The sequence below is a fragment of the Loxodonta africana genome, chromosome 17 (assembly GCF_030014295.1).
Source record: "Loxodonta africana isolate mLoxAfr1 chromosome 17, mLoxAfr1.hap2, whole genome shotgun sequence".
Taxonomy (NCBI): domain Eukaryota; kingdom Metazoa; phylum Chordata; class Mammalia; order Proboscidea; family Elephantidae; genus Loxodonta; species Loxodonta africana.
Genome location: NC_087358.1, coordinates 31,577,645 through 31,602,122, shown reverse-complemented (window position 1 = coordinate 31,602,122; position 24,478 = coordinate 31,577,645). Strand labels below are relative to the sequence as shown.

The 24,478-nt window shown below is 37.8% G+C and overlaps 1 protein-coding gene across 2 annotated transcripts in view; it reads left to right on the top strand.

The window, feature by feature from the left end:
- Positions 1-584: 584 nt before the first annotated feature.
- Positions 585-24,478, top strand: part of UCHL3 (ubiquitin C-terminal hydrolase L3) — a 58,573-nt gene continuing 34,679 nt past the window's right edge. Inside the window, exons 1-5 of one of the 2 annotated variants that reach the window (XM_064270030.1) lie at positions 585-710; positions 822-942; positions 15,256-15,384; positions 23,198-23,354; positions 23,909-23,994. In XM_064270030.1, the coding sequence (XP_064126100.1) occupies positions 913-942; positions 15,256-15,384; positions 23,198-23,354; positions 23,909-23,994 (402 nt within the window). In that variant the 5' untranslated portion in view covers positions 585-710; positions 822-912. The remainder of the gene's footprint in view (positions 711-821; positions 943-15,255; positions 15,385-23,197; positions 23,355-23,908; positions 23,995-24,478) is intronic. The other variant, XM_010589406.3, reaches the window with a different exon arrangement.

The following is a 24,478-nucleotide window of genomic DNA, read 5'->3' as shown; positions in this document are numbered from 1 at the left end:
GCACCGCCTATATGCCGCGGAGTGCTCAGCCTTGCGTCTCAAACACTTAATACAGCCTCCGATTCAAAGCAGGTCCTCTACACCTTTTGTCAAACTGAACTTGATATAGAAGAATACTCTGTTTCTCTGCAATCGCGGACAAGGCCAACATATCACTTCTGCACCCATTTGGAACACAAATCCAGAGCATCCTCTGGCCTTGTGCCTCTGAGTGATTGGCCCCACTCCTTCCTCGCAGGAGAGGACTCAGAAGCACGCCCCCTAGCGCCTCTGACTGGTGTTGTAGAATGCGAGAGAGCCGCGAGCACGCGGAGCCACACCAGCGCCTTAGCGCATGCGTAGAGCGCAGGGGCTGGGCTGGGATAGGGAGAGTCCAAGCGTGAGGGGAGCAGACCGTGATTCAGATTCTTTTTCTTCCTGAATAAGGGCTTGACTTTTATTCTTCCTCCTCTCGGATGCATGTTAATTTAAAATGTAAGACTTGAAATGCGGCTTTGTAGAAAGTGAGGAAGGCACCAGAGGATCGTCAAGTTTGCCCCCGTCCTTGGGTACTCCCCCGGGCATGTGTGTTGGACGGTTCCGGGTCAAGGCGTGCGGGGGCGGAAGCGGCGGTGGCAGTGGCGACCGCAGTGGCTGTCAGAGCTGGAGAGGGGTAGGGCGGAGCAGCCATGGAGGGTCAGCGCTGGCTGCCTCTGGAGGCCAATCCCGAGGTGAGCGCTGATCGGGTTCGGGCCTGGGGCTGCGGTGGAGGGAGCCAGGCTGCTGTTACCGCTAGTCCGGAGTCATCTGTTTCTAAATAGTGTTCTCTGTTTTGTTTTCAGGTCACTAACCAGGTGAGTGGAGGTGTCTGTCACTCAGGACCCCGGAGTCCTTTCTACCTGTTGGCCAGCATCCCTGCCCGTCTCCATCTCCATGCCCCTTAGGGGCCTGGGATTTCAATCCGTAAGAATCCCACTTGTTCTGCTCCAGGCATGCTTACCTCTTTCACAGCTAGCTCCCCGCCACCTGGCTCCCGGAGATGCCCCCAACTGCCTCAGCCCCTCCTCTGGCCCCGTTCCCTGGTCATCACGTTTCCAGGAGACATGGGGCCTGAGGCTTGAGGAACAGTCATTCTCAAGGTTCCTAGCCCTCTTCGCTTTTTGTTTGGCCTCTTTCTAGGGCAAATTCCATAAGTTTCCTTCTCCTATACCTTCTGGCTGACTAATTTTCCTATACTTCCTGACTCCAAGCTTTGTAAACTCGCCCACCCAGTCCTTGTAATTTCGTCCACCGCCTGCACTATGAAATCACCTTCCAGTCATCTTCTCTTGCCCCATCAAGTCACCTCTCTTCCCTGCCACGCCCCCTTTCCCTCCTAGTTTTTTAAAACTGGAAATTTAGTTGCTTTTGTATCATAGAAAGTCCAGTATAATAGTTCCCACACCATTCTTTGCCACCTACAGCCCATGAGTTCGTTCTGGATATTGGAGGTTGTGGTTTGGGGAATGAGGGAACATCTCCCAGCCACTCCATTAAAGGAACAATAAGTCCTGCCAGGTGTAAAATTTGATTTGTTCAGATGAGTCTTGCTTTATCCTGTTTTTCATTGTAAATAGTTCATTTTCTTTTTACTGCCCTCTTAGTATGTGTATCATGTGATAAACTTCCCCCTCCCCATAATTTTTCTTCTCATCACCAAGGGATTTGTCATGTATTAAAAGCTTAATTTTGGTTTTCAAAGCTTGTAGCAAATTCCTTATAGAAGGGAAGAAATAGAAATGCTTTATCTTAATGTTTGCAAGAAACCCTTTACCTTCTTATTCAGATTAATTATATGCTTTTGAAATGACTATTATTCCCCCAACTCTTACCTCTTCATAGTTTAGAAATGTACAGAGATCAATATACATAGATCAATGTACAAAGCTTAAAATCCAACGTATATCTTTTATTCTTATGATGCCCTTTCCAATCAATGTTAATTTTGTTTTGTTTTCCCCACTTTCAAATTTGCTGGTTTTTTTTCTAACACATTTTGTCCCTTTTGTCAAAAGAAAGAAATCTTCAGGCTGAAGTATCAGTATTTACAATTTCTGATTTAGTGCCTACAGGAAATAGCATATTTTCCTCAGACTTAATCTGAAACTCTTTTTATATCTTTGTGAAAAATCAGTTGACTGTGTATCTGGGGTCCCATTCTGTTGCATTGATATGTGTCAGTTCTTTTGCCTGTATTACACTGTTTTGATTACCGTAGTTTTATAATAGTCTTCAAATTAAATAGTCTGAACCCTCCAACATTGTTTTTCTTGTTCAAAATTGTTTAGGCCATTCTAGTTGATTTGCCTTTCCGTATGAATTTAGAATCAGTTTGTTGATTTCTATAAAAAATCCTGCAGTGATTTTGATGGCAAATGGGTTGAATATATTGATGAACTTTGGGGAGAATTGGCATCTTAACAATGTTGACTTTGGCAATCCATGAAGATGGTACATCTCTCCACTTACTTAGGTCTTTGATTTTTTTCGTCAGTATTTTGTAGTTTGTAGTTACAGCATATAGATCTAGCACATATTCTGTTAGATATAGCCGTAAGTTTTTGATGAATTTGGGTGCAATTGTAAATTATAGTGCTTTTTCAATTTCTGCTTTCTAATTTTCCATTGCTGAATACAGAAATACAATTGATTTTTGTGTATTAACTTTGTATTCTGCTCTCTTGCTACATTTATTTATTGGTTCTTTTTTTTTTTTTTTTTTAGTGGCCTTTTTTTTCTTTTTTTTGGTTAGGTTCTTTGGGATTTTCTATATAGACAATCATGTTATCAATAAATAGGCAGTTTTAGTTCTTCCTTTTCAATCTGTGTGCCATTTATTTCTTTTTCTTGCCATATTGGACAGGTTAGAACCTTCAATACAAATACGGGTAGGAGTGGTGAGAGAGGACGTCATTGTCTTGTTCTCAATCTGAGGGGAAAACATTTGATCTTTTATATTAAGTAGGGTGCTAGCTGTAGGTCTTTTGTAGATGCTTTTTATCAGGCTAAGGAAGTTCCCTTCTTTTCCTAGTTTGCCGAGACTTTATCATGAATTGATGTTGAGTTTTTTCAAATGCTTTTTCTGCATCTGTTGAGATCGTTTAAGGAAGAAATAATACCAATTCTACATATACATAAGGTAAATATGTAAGCATAAGAAGGTAAGCACAAGATAAGGGAACATTTCCCAACTCATGAGTCCAGCACTACCCTGATACCAAAACCAGACAAGGACATTATAAGAAAAACTGCAGACCAGTATCCCTCATGAACACAGATGTAAATATCCTCAAAAAATATTAGCAAGTAGAATCCAGTAGTGTATAAAAGGGATAATAAATCATGAGGAACAACAGTGTATCCTGGTATTATAAGACTGTTTTCTATCAAAAATCAATCAAAATAGTTCACCATATGAACAGACTAAAGAACAAAACTATTTTTAGATGGTATTGTTATTGTTTTAATATGGTATAAGCTTGTGTGACTGGAGAGTTATTTTCTGTAGTTCTGTTGCCCTAAGACCTTGTTCCTAGGTAATCTTGATAGACTATCAAACACATTCACTCATTCATATTAATTAAATAATATTTTGGGGGCACCATTTATAATACCAGGTGTCTGAGCAGGAGCCAGTTATACAGTTGTGATTAAAACATACATGATTTTCTGCTTTTTAATTCAGCAGAGAAGACAGACCATAAACAAGTAAGCAAATAGCAATTTATAAGTGCAGTAAAAAAAAAAAATGAACACAGTGCTGTGATGGAGAGCAGTAGGGAAAAATTAATAGGTTGGATGATGACAAGAGACCTTTTTTAGGTGGTATCAACAGAGAAAAGATGTTCCTTAGTATCTGATTGTACCCTTTGCCTGGCATGCTTTGGAGGTGGTTCAGTTTGTTTTAAATTTATTTATTAAAGAAATCATGTGCTTTTAGTTCAGAGGGATGGGCAAGTATCTAAAAAGTGGTTAGTTTTAAGATTTTTGTGGTTTCTCAATTTTCTATGTGTTGGTGTCAAGAGTAGAAAAATGACTAGAAATTTAATTAATTGACTTAAAATTTGGAGAATTAATAAATTAAGCCACAGATAAATCCCAAGAACAGTGTCCATCCCCACCTTCTCTTCCTCACCTTGGTGGAATTGCGGGCCTTTTACTTGATCCTGACTTCACTCTGTTACCTCTTAGTTTGAGCATATTCTGTTTTATGCTCTAATGATGCCTAGTGTTGTATAACCCATGGTCTACTCTATGTAGATCATTGTTAATTGTTAGACGTATTAACTAGTAACTACATGTCTCAGTAAATGTGGTAGCAATGCTTTCACTTATTGGTTAATATGCTGTCAACCTCTTCCTTCTAAGAATACTTTGTCATGCTACAGGTAGGACGTACTTAGAATAAACTCAATTAAGTGATAGAAAATTTTAAGCTCTGCCTTATTTACATATGTTTTTGGAAGGGTAAAACCAGCTTGAAGTTGATGGAAAGTTACAGTTAATTAAGCATCAAGAATTATAACTTTCTAAAAAATACAGTCTGTCGTATGTGCAATTATAGCATTTTATGACCGTACTAGATCTTCGTCTTGATTTTTTTTGTGTGATTTGAGTACAGCTCAACAATATTATATATATTTTAAATATTATTCAGTTTTAGGACCAATTATTTTTGATATAAAAACCCCCTAGGAATAGTCCTATATATGATTTTATTCAGGAGGCAAAATATTTTCTGTATAATGTGTAATATCCAAGGGCAAATAAATTTTCTATAACAGAACTGTTCTATTTAGTCTAGATGCTTAGAGTTAAAAAAAGAATTAGGTCATCTGTTAGATTATTACCGTAAACATACAAACATTCTCTGGTTAGTGGATCCCATCTTAAGAAAACACCCTGGTTGCCCTGTCTTCCTCTAGCTACTGCCGGGTCTCTGCTTTTCTTCTTCATAAACTTTCTACTAATGATCGTTCCATAGCTGCTGTCGCATTCTCTTCCATATTCACTCCTAGATTGCTTCTTTCTCCACCAATCCACAGTAATGACTTCTGTCATGTTTACTTACGATCACCACTTTGCCAAATCCAGTGGTAACTCTTCTGTCACCGTATTTCTTGACCTCTCAGCAGCATTTGGTAGAGTAGCCTGCTCCATTCTTCTTGAAACAATAATCTTTCCTTGCCTAATTATCTCCCTTCTAACTTCTGAGAAGCTCCCCAGGGCTTGATCTATCTGCATTTCTATCTACATTTTCTCCATAGTGTTGTTATCTGTTGTTGTGTGCCATCCTGTAGATTCAGAACTCAAAGTGACCTTATAGAAACTGCCCTATATATAGGGTTTCCTAGGCAGTGGTTAAGTGTTTGACTGCTAACCAAAAGTTGGAGGGTTCGAAACCACCAGTCACTTCTCGGGAGAAAGATGTGGCAGTGTGGTTCCATAAAGATTACGGCCTTAGAAACTCTATGGGGCAGTTCTACTCTGTCCTGTAGGGCCACTATGAGTCGAAATTGACTTGATGGCAATGGGTTTTTTTCAGTCTTTATGGGGATACAAGTACAGAATCAGTGACAACAGCATTTGGTTTTAGTTCTTCAGGTTTTTCTGGTTGTTGTTTATTTTTTTTAGTTTGAAGATCTTTTACTATTTGATGTGATGATTTTTTTTTACATCAATTTTCACTGTTGACTAATTGAGACTCCACTGTGATTTACTTGTTTACTTACTCAAAAATTTCACGAGTGTCTGTAAAATTCAGTGTTACACGTGATGAAAAGAAGTGTTGGTTGAGCTAAGGAAAGACCAGAAGTAGTTTCTATTATTCCAGATACTGCAGGAAAAAATTAATTAGCTTATACTGTACTTTCAAAAAAGTGTTGATAAGCCCTGTCTTAGTCATCTAGTGCTGCTATAACAGAAGTGGCACAAGTGGGTGGCTTTAACAAAGAGAAGTTTATTTTCTCACAGTCTAATAGGCTGGAAGTCCAAAATCAGGCCATCAGCTCCAGGGGAAGGCTTTCTCTCTGTTGGCTCTGGAGGAAGGTCCTTTTCATCAATCTTCCCCTGGACTAGGAGCTTCTCCTCGCTGGAACCCCAGGTCCAAAGAATGTGCTCTGCTCTTGGTGCTGCTTTCTTGGTGGTATGAGGTCCCTCACTCTGTTCACTTCTCTTTCCTTTTATCTCATGTAAGAGGCAGGCCACAGCCCAGGAAAACTCCCTTTACACTGGATCAGGGATGTGACAGGAGCAAAGGTATCACATCCCCTAATCCACTTCAGCATAATCCAATCTTGCCTCATTAACCACAGGCAGAGATTAGGATTTACAACGTATAGGAAAATTATATTGATCACAAAATGGAGGACAATCACACTTTACTGGGAATCATGGCCTAACCAAGTTGACACATATTTTGGGGGGACACAGTTCAATCAGTGACAAGCCCCCAGGACATTTGACTTTAAAAATTGTTTTAACTGTATTCTTTTGTTATTATAAGGGAAATACAAATGGCTAATAAATAACAACGAAAATTCAAAAGCAGCTTATTTTAAAAAGCATGGAGAAATTCTGACTTGAAATGCCAAAATCTCAATGTTTTTTTTAGGTGGTGAACTACATAATGTGATTTTTGAGTTTGCAGGCTTAGAAACTGTCACTGAAAGGTTAAAGTATCCACTGTTTTTATGAAGTCAAGCTTAACGCTGCTCAGAAATCCGTTTGTACTGACATGGTAACACAAAAGTTCAAGAGGTCAGTTTGAACTATTGGTGAGTAATGTTGATTAAAGAAAAGGGTCAATTTGCAGATAGTCATGAAAAGAAAAGATTATTGAAATAAATACTCAACGGTGCATTTAATCTCTAAAAACTAATCTCATGATTTGCACTTTTAAGATCAGATTGTTATAATTTTAATATTTCATGAAAATTTTATACCTTAGGTTGCTTAGAGCTAGATTTAACATGTGGCTTTGTCTTTACTACAGATATGTAGAACTGTAAGCAAGTGCATTGTCCTCTAAAAAGTAACTTTAAGGACCCCGCAAGGCACAGTGGTTAAGTGCTTGGCTGTTTACCAAAAGGTTGGAGGTTTGAACCCACCAGTCCATGGTAGAAAGATGTGGCAGTCTGCTTCCGTAAGGATTACAGCCTTGGAAATCCTGTGGGGCAGTTCTACTCTGTCCTGTAGGGTCACAATGACTTGGAATCAACTTGACAGCAGTGAGTTTTTGTAATCTTTACAGGAGCAAATCACCACATCTTTTCTTCCACAGAGTGGCTGGCGTATTCTAACTGCTGACCTTTCAGTTAACAGCCAAGCACTTAACCGTTGTGCCACCTGGGCTCTTTGATTTTATCTATAGTATGGCTTAAATTGGAAACCCTGGTGGTGTCGTGGTTAAGAGCTACGTCTGCTAACCAAAAGGTGGATAGTTCTGCTGTGCCCTGTAGGGTCCCTCTGAGTTGGAATTGACTCGACAACGGGTTTTTTTTTTTTTTAGTAGCTTAAATAGCATCAGTTGTAACATAGTTAAGTTTCTCTAAGCTCTGACTTCTCTACCAGGTTGGATATCTGTCTTAGTTTTCTAATGTTGCTGTAATAGAAATGCCATGAGTGGGTGGCTTAAAGAATAGAAATTTATTTTCCCTCAGTTCTGGAGATTAAATTCCAAATCAGGGTCTCCACTGTAGTTTCTTTCCTTGTCTGTAGCCCTCGGCCTTCCTTGATCTGTGGCAATCCATACATGGCGTCTCTCTTCCTCAGTATGTACGTGCCTCTGTGTCTAATCTGCTCTTTTTATAACTCAGAAGTGATTACATTTAGAACACACTCTGCACTGATATGACCTCATTAGCATAAGAAGCAAACCCTATTCCCAAACGGGATTACATCCATAGGTATGGGGTGAGAATTCCAATACATATTTTGTGGGGATATAATTCAATCTAACAATACCTCACATTTAACATGGACAAAACAGAAATCTGGATTTACATCTTCCCTCTTCTCCCCCAAACCCATTTCTTCCCTAGTCTTTCAAGGGCATCGCCATCTACCCAGTGCTTAAGTTAACGTCATTGATTCTTCTCCCTGACCAGGCTGTTTGGAAGAAGCCATAGTATATCGATTTGATTTCTTGGGTTTGAAACTCTACCATGGTCTACCAGCTCTCAGACCATGGGCAGTTATCTAACCTTTTTGTGCCTCAATTTCTTAATATCTCATAATCTTTCCTAATCTCATGAGATTGCTGTAAGAATTACATAAATTATTACATGTAAAGTATGTAGAACAATATCTGGAACAAAGCATACACTCCATGAATGTTAGCTATTTCTGATATTCTTTTTCATTCACTCCTCGGATGCAATTTATTTGCAACTCTTCTTAATTCTTCCTTCAAAATATATCCCAAATCTGGCCATTCTGTCAATTTCTACTACCACAACCCAAGGCACCATCATCCTTAGCTTGGACATCTACGGTAGCCTCCTAACTAGTTTTTCTGCTTCTTCTTTTGCCTCCAGAAAATCTGTGTTCTATATACACCTAAAGTAGTCTTATAAAAATGCAAATCACGTCTTGTGACTTCCGTGCTTAAGACGCCCTACAAGTCTTCCTTTGCTTGTCCTTAAGAATAAAATTGAAGCTTCCTACGATGACCTTCCAAGGGGGAACTTTCCACATCTCTGACCTCTCCCATCCCTGTCCCACTCGTGTTGTGCTGCAGTCCTCAAATGTCAAACCTGTTCCTACATCCGCATCTTTGTACTTGTTCATCCTCTGCCTGAGTCATTGTGCTCCAGATTGTCTCATGTCTGCTTCTTTCTTGTCAGTTGTGGCTCAACTTAAAGTCAGCTCCTCAGGGAATCTTTCCTTGACTTCTCAGCTAGAGTATCCCCCCAAATCTGTACTGTCATTGTGTCTTGTTATATTTTCTTCATAATACTTATTACTCTGTGAAATTATATTGTTTGTTTTTGTGTTTGGTTATTATGTATATCCTACCACTAGAATATAAGTTCTATGAGAGCAGGGACATGTCTGCAATACCCAGAATGGTATCTGGCCCATAGGGGGCTGTCAACAAATATTTATTGAATGGAAGAATGAATAAATCTTACACAGCTGCTTTCCTATTCGAGAAAATTCTCTCTTAAAGTTACCTTTAACATGGTCATGAACCCTTTCATGGTCCATGGTCATGAATGCCTGGATATTTCATAAGCAGTATTCTATGTTGTAATGTGGTTTATTTTTAAATTATAATAATGAGTATAATACATAATTAGAATTATATCTCTTCTTACTGAAACAAAATCTGCTTTCATGTAACTTCCTGCAATTGTCCATCCATCCTCCCATTGAAACCACATAGAGTAAATCGAACTGTTCTTCCATGCTATTAATAAAAATATCTGAGTGGGGGGATCATGATAGTTTAAGTTCTCACCGAACATACTCAGTATCTCCAGCTGTGATATCCTTCAAACCTTTTCATTTCTGGCCATCTTCCTTTGGACCTGCTTCTATTTGTCGTCCTTATAACAAACAGAATAAATATGACTCCTATAGTTGATACTATATTCCATGCTGAATAATCTGTGGAGAGTGCAGTGGACTAATACTACATTGTCTTGAAGGACAGTGCTTCTTTCAAAGCTAACATTCCATTACCTGTGTTGACAGTTGTATGGTTAGTCCATTTTGAGCCTGCAGTGCAATGAGCCTCCTCTTTTTTTAATACTCTGATAAAATATTGTCAGTTTTTTTCCTATTCTGTACTTAATATTGTACTTTTTTTTACTAAATCTATTAAAATTCATTTTGCTAGTTTTCATGCTTTTAAGAATTGTCGTTTTCTCATTTAACTATTATTGTCCTAGTTTTGCATCTAGCAATAACTATTATACATTTGCTAGTAGTAGTATCAAGCAATTATTAGATAAGTATAATTTCTATGTTATAATTCAAATCACTAATAAATTAGTAATAAGGGAAAAATCTATGGCTGCCCTGAGCAGATCAGTAAAGATGAGAGAAAACACATTTCAAAAGAAAGTGAATTTTATTTTTCTATTTCCTTTATTTATAAACTCAGATTGTTTTGACTGTTACCTAAAGAATGAGAAGAAATTCGCTATGAGTTAGGGGCAGAGGCTAACAGTTTTTCAAATACAGCCTAGCTTGTGTGCAAAAACCTGAAGGGAAACAGATCATTATAGACTCTTTGAGAAACTAATAGGTTATTGTGGCTGAAGTTAGAGAACAAGGTACAGAAAAAGGATACCGCAAGCAGTGGGAGATGAGGCTGGAAAAGCAAACAGGTGGCAGAGAACCCAGAGCCCTCCCTGCCCGTGAGTTCTAGTGCTGTGACCTTAGAAAATTATTCAGCCTCCCAGACTCAGTTTTCTCAATGGGAAAAAGGAAACCAGGAGTCAGAATCAACTCAGTGACAAATGGTTTTACTGGTACCTTGCTAGATGCCCTAAGGATTAATTAAGGTAAAGTATGTTAAACTTTCTTGCATGTTTTCTGATATATAGCAGTCTCAAAAAATGTAAGTAATTTTAAATAGTCCTCATTGGAAAATTTATCATTGGACCTAACAATAAAAAGGATAAGTTGACTAAGGATTTTTTATGACCACATATTTGAATTTACTTATTATTTTTCTTGATTGTCCAAAATTTTAGAGGCATTGTGAAAAATCTGGTAAACCAATCAGTCAGCATTGTTTGATATTTTGTTACCTAGTGTTTAAACTAGAAAACTTCCTGGAAGAGTAGTATTAGGAGGCTATAAAACCCTTTATTCTGCTTGTTGCAAATAAGATGAAAATGTAGTGTGTAAATTAAGTGTGTAAAGATGGCATTGCAAATGTGTATACAGACTAATTTTCTCTGTGAGTAGTCTGCAGTTTGTTTTTCTTACTGTAGTTTTAAAGCTATTGTTTCAGGTTTTCTCCCAGTTTTGTAAATTTAAATGAAATAATATGTGTATTAGTTTTATAAATCTATAGCTTACAAACTACATATAGCTATTATAAAAATAACATTTAAAAAATTACTAGAAAATATAAAGTTGGGTTCACACTGCTCAAGCTAACTGCTGTTAACATTTGGAGAATTTTTTTGTGATCTTTGTCTTTTTACTTATGACCATTTTAAAACACAGTTAAAAGATTGTAAAAGTAGGACATCTTCATGATTTTAAAAAAAGTCAGAGGTAAAAGCTGAAGTCCCTCTCCCTCATCTTTTCCCTGCTTCCTAGAGGTAGTTACTAGGAACAGTTAGCTTTTATTCTTTTATTCTTCTTATTTATATGATGACTTCCAGTGTGATTCTGACTCACAGCAATTGGAGACAGAGGATGTACCTAATAGATATTAATAGAATTGAACTTCTTTATTTCATTCAATTGGTGATATGACTAAAAAGTTAACAAGAGCTATGGTTCTGGTAAAACCCTTGGCTATTGGCTCATTCCTTTGGTGCCCTCAGTTTGATATTACTCATTTCTCACTACAGTTGATACCTTTCGGCCTGGGTGCTTTTTATACTTGTTAACTTTGGCTAAAATAGAGCCAATTGACGATGGAGGACCTTTACATCATAGTAACTTGCCAATTTTGGTCAGATAATTGCACTAAAATGTTTTAACTGTTGTTATTAGTTTGCAGCTCGGATGTAAAATTACGCTGTTATGTGCACTATCTTGTTTTATAACTTTATAGCAGATTGACTTTTGGGGGTACATAAACTTAAGTAATAGATTTAAATCTTCTTATCAGGATTTATAAGGAGCCCCAGTGGCGCAGTGGTTAAAATGCTCAGCTGCTAACCGAAAGGCCAGGGGTTTGGACCCACCAGCGGCCCCACGGGAGAAAGATGTTACAGTCTGCTTCTGTAAAAATTTACAGCCTCAGAAACCCTACGGAGCAGTTCTGCTCTATCCCATAGGGTTGCTATGAATTGGAATCAACTTGATGGCATTGGGTTTGGGGTTTTTTTTGGTGGGGGAGGGGAGCCAGGGTTAGTGATGCTTATCCTTGAGGATATATGTCTTTTAGTGCTGTCAGTTAAACGTAGATAGCATTCACAGCTGATTAAATGAATGCCAGCCTTTAGAGCCAGGTGTATCTTACAACCTCTTTAACTTGGCACAAATAAAAACAAATACATGTTAAGGAGGGTGAGAATGGTTGCCACTTGAAGAATGTAATCAATGTCACTGAATCATACCTGCAGAAATTGTTGAATTGGTGTATGTTCTGCTGCGTATATTTTCAAAAGCAATAAACAGTTAAAAAACCAAATATATTAAATATTTATTATAAACATAGGTTTAACTGACTTACAGATGGATGGCTAGATTATCTAAAATAGAGATGTAATATTCAGTTCAGTTTAACAAACATTACTTGAGTATCTTTATGGATTCACCAGGGACAGTGCTAGGCAATTAAAAAGGTAAATAAGATATAGTTCCTTCCCTTGACTTTGCAGCTGGTCTTAATCCCTTTTGATTTTTAGGTAGAATTAGATATTGACAAGGGAATTTTGAAGGAAGGAGAGAAGGGAGAGGGAAATGGTGTGGAGTGATTCAGCAAACGTTATTAAAATCTTCAATCATGAATAGGAATCTCATGAAGACTGACTATAATGTAGAGGAGTCCATTGATCTTCACGGCCCCAGACTGTTGTAGGGCATGTAACTTGATGCAGGAATGAAACTAACAGACGCTGACTACTTTCTGCCAAGAGAGAGTTTCTAATTCAGTAGATTTCTTATTAAAAGTATCTAAGAACTTATTTTGATCAGTGATTTTTTTCCCAAGTAGATTCACTTCGACAGCCAGAGAAATGGAGGAGTATAGAGTAGTCCTCTAAACAGGAAGGTCTTGTCTGATAAAACCCAGCTGTATGTGAGATAAATAATGCTATTTATATTACATGGCATGGTTTCTGTTGGTTTTGTAAGATCTCATTTGATGATCTAATCATACATGTGATCATTCTTCAGGGGGAAGTACCCAAGGTACTGTTTTTTTATTTTTAAATTTCAGATAATGTAAGACCAGTAGATACTGTGATGTATTCTTGAAGGGAGATATAATTATGCATATCTAATATAAAATATTTTAACATAAAATTTTGTGATGGTGTACTTTTTTATCATCAGCTTCATTTAATACAGGCAATTATTAAGAATTTATTGTAAAATTGGCATCATTCTCATTTTATTTTTATCTTTTTCTTTTATGTGATGGATTAAGGTCTGACATTTCATTCTCCTGTGAAACCATTTGTTGTTGTTAGGTGCTGTCGAGTTGGTTCCGACTCAAAACAACCCTAAGTACGACAGAACGAAACATTGCCTGGACATGCACCTCGCTCACAGTTGTTGTTATGCTTGAGCCTCTTGTTGCAGCCACGGTGTCAGTCCTTCTCACTGAGGGTCTTCCTCTTTTTTGTTGACTCTCTACTTAACCAAACATGATGTCCTTCTCCAGGAACTGGTCCCTCCTGATAACATGTCCAAAATGTGTAAGACAAAGTCTCACCATTCTCACTTCTAAGGAACACTCTGGCTATACTATTTCCAAAACAGAATTGTTTGTTCTGGCATTCCATGGTATATTCAGTATTCTTTGCCAACACCATAATTCAAAGACATGAATTCTTCTTCGGTCTTCCCTATTCATTGCCCAGCTTTCGCATGCATATGAGGTGATTGAAAATGTTATGGCTTGGGTCAAGCATACCTTAGTCCTCAGACTGACATCTTTGCTTTTCAACACTCTAAAGATATCTCTTGCAGCAGATTTGCCCAATGCAATATGTCTTTTGATTTTTTGACTGCTGCTTCCATGGGCATTGATTGTGGATCCAAGTAAAATGAAATTCTTGACAACCTCAATATTGTCTCCGTTTGTCTTGATGTTGCTTATTGGTCCAGTTGTGAAGATTTTTGTTTTCTTTATGTTGAAGTGCAATCCATAGTGAAGGCTGTAGTCTTTGGTCTTCATCAATAAGTGCTTCAGGTCCTTCTCACTTTCAGTGAACAAGGTTGTGTCATATGTGAATCGCAGGTTATTAATGAATGAGTCTTCCTCCAATACCAATGCTGCGTTCTTTTTCTTACTATTTGCTCAGCATACAGATTGAATAAATACAATGAAAGAATACAACCCTGATGCACACCTTTCCTGACTTTAAGCCATGCAGTATCTCTTGTTCTGTTTGAATAACCACCTCTTGGTCTGTGTACAGGTTCCACATGAGCACAGTTAAATGTTCTGGGATTCCCATTCTTTGCAATACTATCCATGATTTGTTACGATCCACACACAGTTGAATGCCTTTGTGTAGTCAGTAAAACACAGGTACACATCTTTCCCGTAGTCTCTGTTTTCAGCCAGGATCCATCTGACATCAACAGTGATATCCCTCATTCCACGTCCTCTTCTGAATCTGGCTTGAACTTCTGGCAGTTCCCTGTTGATGTACTGCTGCAACCGCTTTTGAATTATCTTCAGCAAAATTTTACTTGTGTGTGAAAATCATAAGACTTTCAAAACACCACTGATCTTTTGTTGAAGTTGTTTGGCCAGTTATAAGAGAGGCAGTGAAGTTGAGTGAGTAGAGGTCAAGAAGCTTCTTCCTGTATCAAATATTTTTTGGCATTTATGTAAGTCACTTGGACTTTCTTGGCTTTATATTACTCTTTGCTCAGTGATACAGTTCTTGATATCTATCTACTTATCTGTAAAACTCAGACATCCTTTTTGGCAAGTAGGATAAACTCTGTTGATCTACTAAAATAATTCCTCTTTTAGTAGAATTTAGATGCATTTCCTTAAAATTCAGGTGCTGGAAATGACCTTAATGTACCAACCAAGCCAAACTGTGTGTATTTCCTGAAGCCCTGGTTTATTAGAGTCAATCCCAAAATAATAGCTTTTGAAAACAGATTCTGCTTAATGTATTATGAATTTTAAGTGTTTGTGGATTTATATAATTAAACAACTGTGTATTTTTACCTTATTCATGGAAAACCTGCTTTACTTCATTCCTGTTTAACATCAGTAATGTTTGTACCTTGTCTCCCTTTTTATGTATTAGATGCATAGTACGTACTTGTTGATTATTTCACTGCTGACAGCATACTGGTTTTTCTTTTTTGTGTTCACACTGTACTGTTTTTGTTTCTTTCTTTTACCAGTTTCTCAGGCAGTTAGGTCTACAACCTAACTGGCAATTTGTTGATGTATATGGAATGGATCCTGAACTCCTTAGCATGGTTCCAAGACCAGTCTGTGCAGTGCTGCTTCTCTTCCCTATTACAGAAAAGGTAATTGTCAAGTAAGAGATTAAGTTTCTGGTGAATACAAAGTTCTGTTTTGTTGTTGAATTAAAATACACTCTTCTTTAAGGACAATTGTTCTCCTTCTTGCATAAAATCAAGCAATCTAGCCAGTGGGGACATCTTCAAATTTTGGTTAAAAGAGATGATACTTGGATTTTGATTTATAGATTGACTGTAAAGCCCTGGGTTAGTCTTTTAAATTTGTGTTGTTTTTTTATAACATAGGGTTAATTTGCCACAATTTTGTTTTAATGTGACATTGAACACATTTTGAAATAATGTAATTTGGAAATGTTAAGGACTGGAACAATCTTAAATGTGTCTTAGAAAATATATGAATATAGAACATCCAAATTTTCAAATGTAAAAGTTTTTCAATGTATAAAAAATCTCCGTAGCTTGTTTTATGGAGGTGTAGGGGAAGCTGATGGCATGGATTACATTATTTTCAGAATAATTTGATTTGGGTAGGAATCACTAAGCTGAAACACGGCTTAATTGACAGACTTAGGATGTGTTAAGGATTGTAGATAGGTATTCTTGGATCTCTATTAAATTCAAAATTCCATACGTTTCACTCCTTTCTTCTAGAATGATGTCATATAGTTATGTATAATAAAGCCAAAACTTCTAAGTGCATTTTAAAACCTCTTCTGAGTTTATATCCTTCTCATTTTTATTTTTAAATTTAGAAACAGTAGGATGAACTCAGTAGTTGTAAAAAAAAAAAAAAAAATGAAGAAGTAAACATTTGGGAAGATGTGGGAGAAATTAAGTGTTGATGACTTAGCATGTACGTGCTCAGGTCATCCTGTTTTTTAGGAATTAATGGAGTCAGATCTCACAGAAATTAAGAAATAGGCATAGCTCAGTCTAGAAATTCTTGTATCAATTTTCTTTGTGCAAGAACTAATTAGCCTCAGTTCAAGATAAAATAAATATTGCAAATCTCTACTTAAGGGTTCAACAAAAATTATTTAATAAAAGTAGTGGTATTTCTTCATATTTTTTGTGTGTAATATTCATAGACTTTTAGAGTTGGAAATTACTTAGTGATTATCTGGTATTAGACCAAACCCCTAACTTTATTGGTGAGGTCATGATTATTCTGAAGTTAGATAGCTAATTTGTGTAACAGGACAAAAATTTAAGTCACTCTCCCAATATTATTGTTACTGTCTTTATTCCTAAAATAAACTAGTAGATAACTATCCAAAACCAAAAACCAAACTCATTGCCATCAAGCCAGTTCTGACACATGGCAGCTCCACGAGCTGCAGAGTAGAACTGCACACCACAGGGTTTTCAAGGCTGTGACATTTTGGAAACAGATCACCAGGTCTTTCTTCCGAGGCACCCCAGGTGGCTTTGAACTGCCATCCTTTTGACTAGTAAGCAAGCTCTTACAATAACTATCTCAGAACCCCAATTTTAGGAAGCAATAAAACGTGAAAAAATCAGCTGCTTAAAGCTTCAGTTTTCTTAGCTGCTGTGATACAAATATGAGTTTATGGCCTGAATTGGAGATTTCCCCAACCATTGATTTTTATGACCTACTTTTTTTTTAAAAAATAAATTGTATTTGATTTCCTTCATTTAGTGGACCATTAGTATTTTAAAAGCATGTTATCCTTATCGGTAGGGCTTCTTCATTTAGTGGGTCATCCATGCCGAGAAAGTTCATTGTGCCTAATTGCTAGGAAGAACACAATTCTGTAGATATTTCTATAAGTAAGTATGCGTGTGTGTATATATAGATATACATATATTTATGTATGTGTATATATATGTGTGTGTGTATATGCACATACGTATGTATGTTGGAGCCCTGCTGGTACAGTGGTTAAGAGCTTGGCTGTTAACTAAAAGGTCAGCAGTTTGAATCCACCAGCCACTCCTTGGAAACCCTATGGGGCAGTTCCACTCTGTCGTGTAGGGTTGCTATGAGGCGGAATCAACTCAACAGCAGCGGGTTTGATTTTGGTTTTTTGGGGGGTTTATATATTCTCAAAGGAGCCCTGGTGGCACAAGTGGTTAATTAAGTACTTGCCGCTAACCAAAAGGTTGGCGGTTCAAACCCACCCAGCGGCTTTGCGGAAGAAAGACCTGGTGATCTGCCTCTGTAAAGATTATAGCCAAGAAAACCCAATGGGGCAGTTCTACCCTGTAACACATGGGGTCGCTATGAGCTGGAAACGACTCTGTGGCACCTAGCACGTGCACACGTACAGGAGTAGAGAGAATCAGTGGCATCTGCAACTTTTTTGATGCCTTTTATAATTTGATAGATCCTCATTTCAGCCCATAAGTGACATACTACAATGTCACTCAAAGGCTATCAATGGATGTTTTTAAGAGATACAGGTTGTTTTAGTCTTTGAAGTTCTAATTTAGAACAAGGGAGCTGCCATAGATACTATAGCCTTTAAATAAAGTCAGTTATGGTGTTTTAAATGTGTGCTTTATAGTAGTGCTTACCAACCAGTGAGTCATAGGTGAAGAGGCTGTAAATGTATTTCTCTCTGATATTTGTATTGCTTGTCCTAGCTGCCTCTGACCATGTGTTCTTTCTTTGGTCACCGTAATTGCTTTTCTTTTTTTCCTGTACTTGCTTTATATCATTTTAGGATTTTTTTCCTAAACTTTAAATCTTAGGAAGTTGTCTAACCTCACTTTGTCTTGTCAGCAAGGAACATTGATGTTAAACAACAACTACAAAGTAAACTCAATGGCACTGGGTACTGGGTGGGTACACAGTAAACTATAGGCTTATGCTGTGTGAACATTTCAATGTAAGACAATACTATATTGAACCTTTCTGAAGTTCTTATCAATTGAACTTATATGAATGAATGAATGTTTGTTTATTTTGAGAATGTTACTTAAAAATTTGATTTAGAAGCACATTCATAAAAATTTAAGCATAGATACTGTCTTATTATCTAGTGCTGCTATAATAGAAATACTACAAATGGATGGCTTTAACAAACGGAAATTTATTCTCTCAGTCTAGGAGGGTAGAAGTCTGAATTCAGGGTGCCAGCTCCAGGGGAAGGCTTTCTGTCTCTATTGGCTCTAGTGGAAGGTCCTTGTCATCAACCTCCCCTTGACTGAGGAGCTTCTCAGCACAGGGAATCCTAGGTTCAAAGCATACACGCTCTTGACTCCACTTTCTTGGTCGTATGAGGTCCCCATGTCTCTCAGCACCCCTCTCTTTTATATCTCAAAAGAGATTGGCTTAAAACACAACCCAATCTTGTAGACTGAATCCTGCCTCATTAACATAGTTGCTGCCTGTCCCACCTCATTAACATCATAGAGGTAGGATTTACAACACATAGGAAAATCACATCAGATGACAAAATGGTGGCCAATCACACAATACTGGGAATCATGGCCTCACCAAGTTGACATACATTTTAGGGGAATACAATTCAATCCGTGACATTCTACCCTTTGGCCCCCCCAAAATTCTGTCCTTGCCACATGTAAAACACATTCACCCCATCATATCACAGCAAAAGACTTAAATCAACTCCACGTACAAAATCCAAAAATTTATCTTCATCTGTGAAATCAAGAATACAAGCTATCTATATCCAAAGTACATTGGTGGAACAGGCAGAAGCTAGACATTGCCATCAAAAGTGGGAGAAACTGGAGGGAAAGAAGGGATAAGAGGCACCGAGCAAGTCAGTAGAATACATCTTCTGTTCTCTGTTCTCTGAGACCATTTATACAGTAGCCCTGACCTCCAGAATCCGGGTGTTGGCCATACTCTCCAGATTCTGAATGGAGGCCCTTTGGCCCTGGGCTTCAGCTCCACCTTCTAGGCCTACCGGAATAGCAACTCTGCTCCCTCAGCTTTGGGCAGCCCCATTCTCCTAGTATGTCTGAGTGGCAACTCCACCCTTGAGATTGAGGCAGCTCTGCTTCCTGTGTCCCTTGTCCCTTCGGGTTCAGTCTTGGTTCCTTGGCCTCTAGGCCTACATTTGCCCTGCTGGGGCGAGTGTTCCAAAGCTCTCTAGGTCTACCAATAAGTGCCTGGAGGCACCCCACTCACCAGTAAACTTTGACTGGAAGGCAATCAGCTCTCTTGCTCTGTGAGCCAGCATGTCTAGCTTTTTCAATAAGTGCCTGGAGGCACCCCACTCTGCGAGGAAGCCTTCTGCGCAAAGGTACTCAGCTCTCTCACTCTGTGGTTCAGATCCAGCGCTGTCTTGCGCCAGTCTCCTAGTTCAGCTACTGCCGTTTCTCTGCTGCTCCTCATTGTCTGTGCTATCTCCAGTATAACAGTTCTCCTCACTTCCTTCTGAATCCTTACCAGAATTGTCTTTGATGTCCGTATTTCCTCTAACAGTCTCTTCAAGGCAATCTAGGCTTTTACTGTTAGGCACTTTAAAACTCTTACAGCCTCTACCCATTCACAGTTTCAAAACTGCTTCCACATTCTAGGTATCTGTTAGAGCAGCTCTCCACTCTCGGTGCCAGATTCTTAGTTATCCAGTGCTACTATAACAGAAATACCACAAGTGGATGACTTTAACAAAAAGAGATTTGTCTTCTCACAGCCAAGGAGGCTAGAAGTCCAAACTGAGGATGCCAGCTCCAGGGGAAGGCTTTCTCCCTGTCGGCTCTGGAGGAAGGTCCTTGTCATCAACCTCCCCCTGGCTGAGGAGCTTCTCAGCACAGGGACCCCAGGTCCAAAAGATGCACGCTCCTGACTCTACTTTCTTGGTTGTATGAGATCTTCATGTCTCTCCACTTCCCTCTCTCTTTTATATCTCAAAAGAGATTGGGCGAAGATACAACCCAATGTTGTAGATTGAGTCCTGCCTCATTAACATGATTGTCACTAATCCCATCTCATTAACATCATAGAGATAAGATTTACAACCCACAGGAAAATCACGTCAAATGACAAAATGGTGGACAATAAGACGATACTGGGAATCCTGGCCTGTCCAAGTTGATAGATATTTTGGGGGGGACACAGTTGTATCCATGACAGATATATACATTTGTTGTTAAAAAGCCATTTCTTAATTATGGGTTTTCTATAAACATCATCTGTTTCCTCTGTTTTGGGAATCACCAAACTTTCTGTAAAGGGCCAGATAGTAAATATTTATAGTCTCTGTGCATTATTCAGCCTTGCCTGGTAGCATGAAAACAGCCCTAAACCCCAGACCAAACAGTTGCCGTTGAGTCTACCCCTACTCATGGTGACCCCATGTATGCCAGAGTGGAACTGTGTTCCGTAAGGTTTTCAGTGGCTTATTTTTTGGAAGTAGATCTCCAGGGCATGGTCAATACATAAATAAAACTTAGAAAAGAGGCAGCATGCGAGAATTGGCCTGCAGGCTGTATTTGGTTGCTCTAATTGGAATCTGAAAAATTTAGGAAAACAAAATCATCTTTCCACTCTCCTCGCTCTCCTCTTCCTCCTCGTCCTTTTCCTCACTCATTTTTAACCCCTTTGTTATTTTTGGAAGGAGCCCTGGTGGCGCTGTAGTTAAGCGCTTGGCTGCTAAGCAAAGGTCAGGGGTTTGAACCCAGCAGCTGCTCCGTGGGAGAAAGATTTAGCAGTCTGCTTCCATAAAGTTGACAGCTTTGGAAACCCTTTGGGGCAGTTCTACTCTGTTGTATAGGGGGTGTGAGTAGAAAGCCACACAACAGTTTTTACCGTTAGGAAAATGAGGCACAGAGACATAAGTTTGGCTTCCCAAAGTCACACAGCTAGTAATGGTGCAGCCCAGCTGTGGGCCCAGGCAGTCAGCTGTAGAGCGCACACATTTAGCGTATTCTACCATATTGCTTTTATAATCTGTTGCTGTAGATAATAGTGAACTTTTGTTATGAATAAAGCATGATTATAAATACAGTGTGAATGCCATGAATATAGTATGATTTTTGAAAAGTAAAAAGTCTTTGCCAATGATAAATGGTACGAAACCAAAAAAAAAACCAAACCTGTTGCTGTCGAGTCGTTTCCTACTCATAGCAGCCCTATAGGACAGAGTAGAACTGCCCCATAGAGTTTCCAAGGAGCCCTTGGCGGTTTTGAACTGCCAACCCTTTGGTTAACAGCCATAGCACTTAACCACTACTCCACCAGGGTTTCCAATAAATGATACAGAAATGTAAAAAACAGAAAGTAAAAGTCCTCAGATAATCTCTTGCCCCAGAGATAACCACTGTTAAGGTTTTTTTTCTTTTTCATCTTACATGTTTTCAAAGATTTATTTATTGGGGGATTTATATCAGGTCATACGTACATTGTGATGTTTCTTAAATCTTTTAATCTGTGGGATCCCCTCCACTTTGCCTCTTTTTTTTTCCCCTGGCACTTTGTTGTTGTTGTTGAAGACACTGATGGCACTACTGGCTTGTCCTGAAGTTTCCTGTGAACTTCATTTTGAGGATTGCATCCTCGTGGCGCTGTTTCATACCTTCTTTCTCTTTGGTGTCTGCAGTAAATTAGTAGATGTAGAGGTTTGATCAGACTCGGATTTGCCTTTTGGTGGCTGGGATTGGGGAGGGAGCAAGCCTGCTTCTTGCGTGGTGTTTTATACCTTCCTCAGGAAGAACATAATGTCTTGGCAGTTTTTTCTCTGGGTTACCAACCATTGATGTTTATTGTCTAGGTTCATTAATTTATTAGTTTCAGACTGCTTAATGCATATATAAAGTAAATATTTCAAAAACATAAATGGGATTGTGTTATATTAATATTAGTATATACTCACCCATAACCCAGCCTGTAATCATGGACAGATTTCTAAGTTGGAACATGTAAATCTAGCCTTTTTTAAATGCTTTATAGTATTTGCGATAATGTGCACGATGATCCCCATTGATAGATATTTAGACTTTTCCCAGTTTTATATTCTTAAAAGTATGTGTATATATATATTGTTGCACATTTAAAAAAAAAATTATGTCTTAAACCAAACTCCTCAAAGGAAATTGCAAGTTGGAGGGTATGCACGTTTAAAATGTTAATACATTGCCATATACCTTCTAGAAAGTTGGAACAAGTGTAGACTTTTAATAATAGCATATGTGGATGCCTTTTTGCCCACACCCTTATCAACATGGGATACTGTTACTCTTTTTTTAAATCTTTATCAGCCTGTTGGTGACAGTTCTTTCACTTCAAGTCTTTTTTTAAATAAGTCATTTGTTTTTTTTTAAGTGTTTTAGTCTTTTTAATTTTTTTTCTAAATTTTATTTATTTTGTTGTAGTCAAAAATATACACAGCAAAACATACACCAATTCAACAGTTTCTACATGTATGATTTAGAGACGTTGATTACATTCTTCAAGTTGTGCAGCCGTTCTTACCGTCCTTTTCTTGAGTTGTTCCTGCCTGTTCACATAAACTCACTGTCCTAAGGTTCCTATCTAACCTTTCGAGTTGCTGTTGTCAATTTGATCACATATATATAGTTCTTAGAAGAGCATAATGCCCAAGGCAGACCTATTTTATTAGTTAAGCTAAACTATTGTTCAGTTTTAAGATGACTTCCGGGGATATTTTTGGTTTAAGTCTTAAAGATTATTTTAGCGCAGTGGTTTCACGGGTTTATCTATCCTCCATGGCTCCAGAAAGTCTAGAGTCCATGAGAATTTGAAATTCCGTTCTGCATTTTTCCCCTTTATAAGGATTCCTCTATGAAATCTTTGATCAAAATGTTCAGTAATGGCAGCTGGGCACCATCTAGTTCTTCATTCCTTTTTAATTTTAATGATTTTTCCTCATATAAACTACTGATTTTTTTTTTTTTTCAATAGTATGAAGTATTCAGAACAGAAGAGGAGGAAAAAATAAAATCTCAGGGGCAGGATGTTACATCATCAGTGTATTTCATGAAGCAAACAATCAGCAACGCCTGTGGAACAATTGGACTGATCCATGCTATTGCTAACAACAAAGACAAGATGCACTTCGGTAAATAATTTTTCATTATTGCTATTTTTCCCTCTTAAGATATAAATTGACTTCATTGAACAGTAGGTGGTGCTGTAATTCTTTCTTTCAAAGTGTAAAGCAGTTCCCCCTTCTTCTGTTATGAGACTGCATATGTAGAAGAAGAAATGTCTCTGCTCCATTCTTTTATTTGTTGTTAAACAGGAGTTTAACAAATAAACAAATAATTTTAGCTGTATAATTTATCCCAAGATTTAATTTTGCCTTACAAATTGATTGTACATTGTCTTCTACCCTAGTGTTGCTTTTTCTCTTTTTTTTTTAAATTCAAGGTATAATTGCCACAATTTTTTTAAATTTCTTGTCTTTTACACTATCAGATATTGTTTATGTTAGAATTTGAATTTGGTGTCCATTTTACAAAATTGTTTTATATTTTACTATATTCTTAATTTACCAGTGAAAGGTTTAATACCTAAAAAATAGCTAGCATGCCTGTAACATTTTCATCTATCAGTCTCTTTGACATACCAAGTTTTGTAAAGTTTTCAATTTTACCTTCTTTAATATTTAAGAATCTGGATCAACCTTGAAAAAATTCCTGGAGGAGTCTGTTTCAATGAGCCCTGAAGAAAGAGCCAGATACCTGGAAAACTATGACGTCAGTACCTTCTCTCTGTCTTGATTTTAATAGGTTGGCAAAGTTTTGTGGGATAATAGACTCTGGGGTTTATCTTGAAACTATAGTTTGAACAAGTATGGATTTTGTTATATCCGTTGAAAAAGACCTTTTGTACTTTTTCAGGTAATATTGTCTGAAATATTCAAAATGTTGATAAATTGCCACTTCTTTTCTACACCCAGAGGTGAATGAGAGAATAAAAGTTTGATTTATAAATTAATAAAACATCTTACAATTGACTGTTCCTTACCATTCCCTCTCTATAATAAATGTATGACTGGCAATACCCTGTGTGTCTTTCACTGGGAATTTGGAACAAGGCTGAAGACAAATGGAAAAAACCAAGGTTTAAAGGTAGACGTTAGACCATACTCTAGCTAGTTTATTAGTCTAGTAAGTTTTTTGCATGTGCAGAGACACAGGCCACATAATCTAGTTTTAAGTGATTATACAACTTCATAGA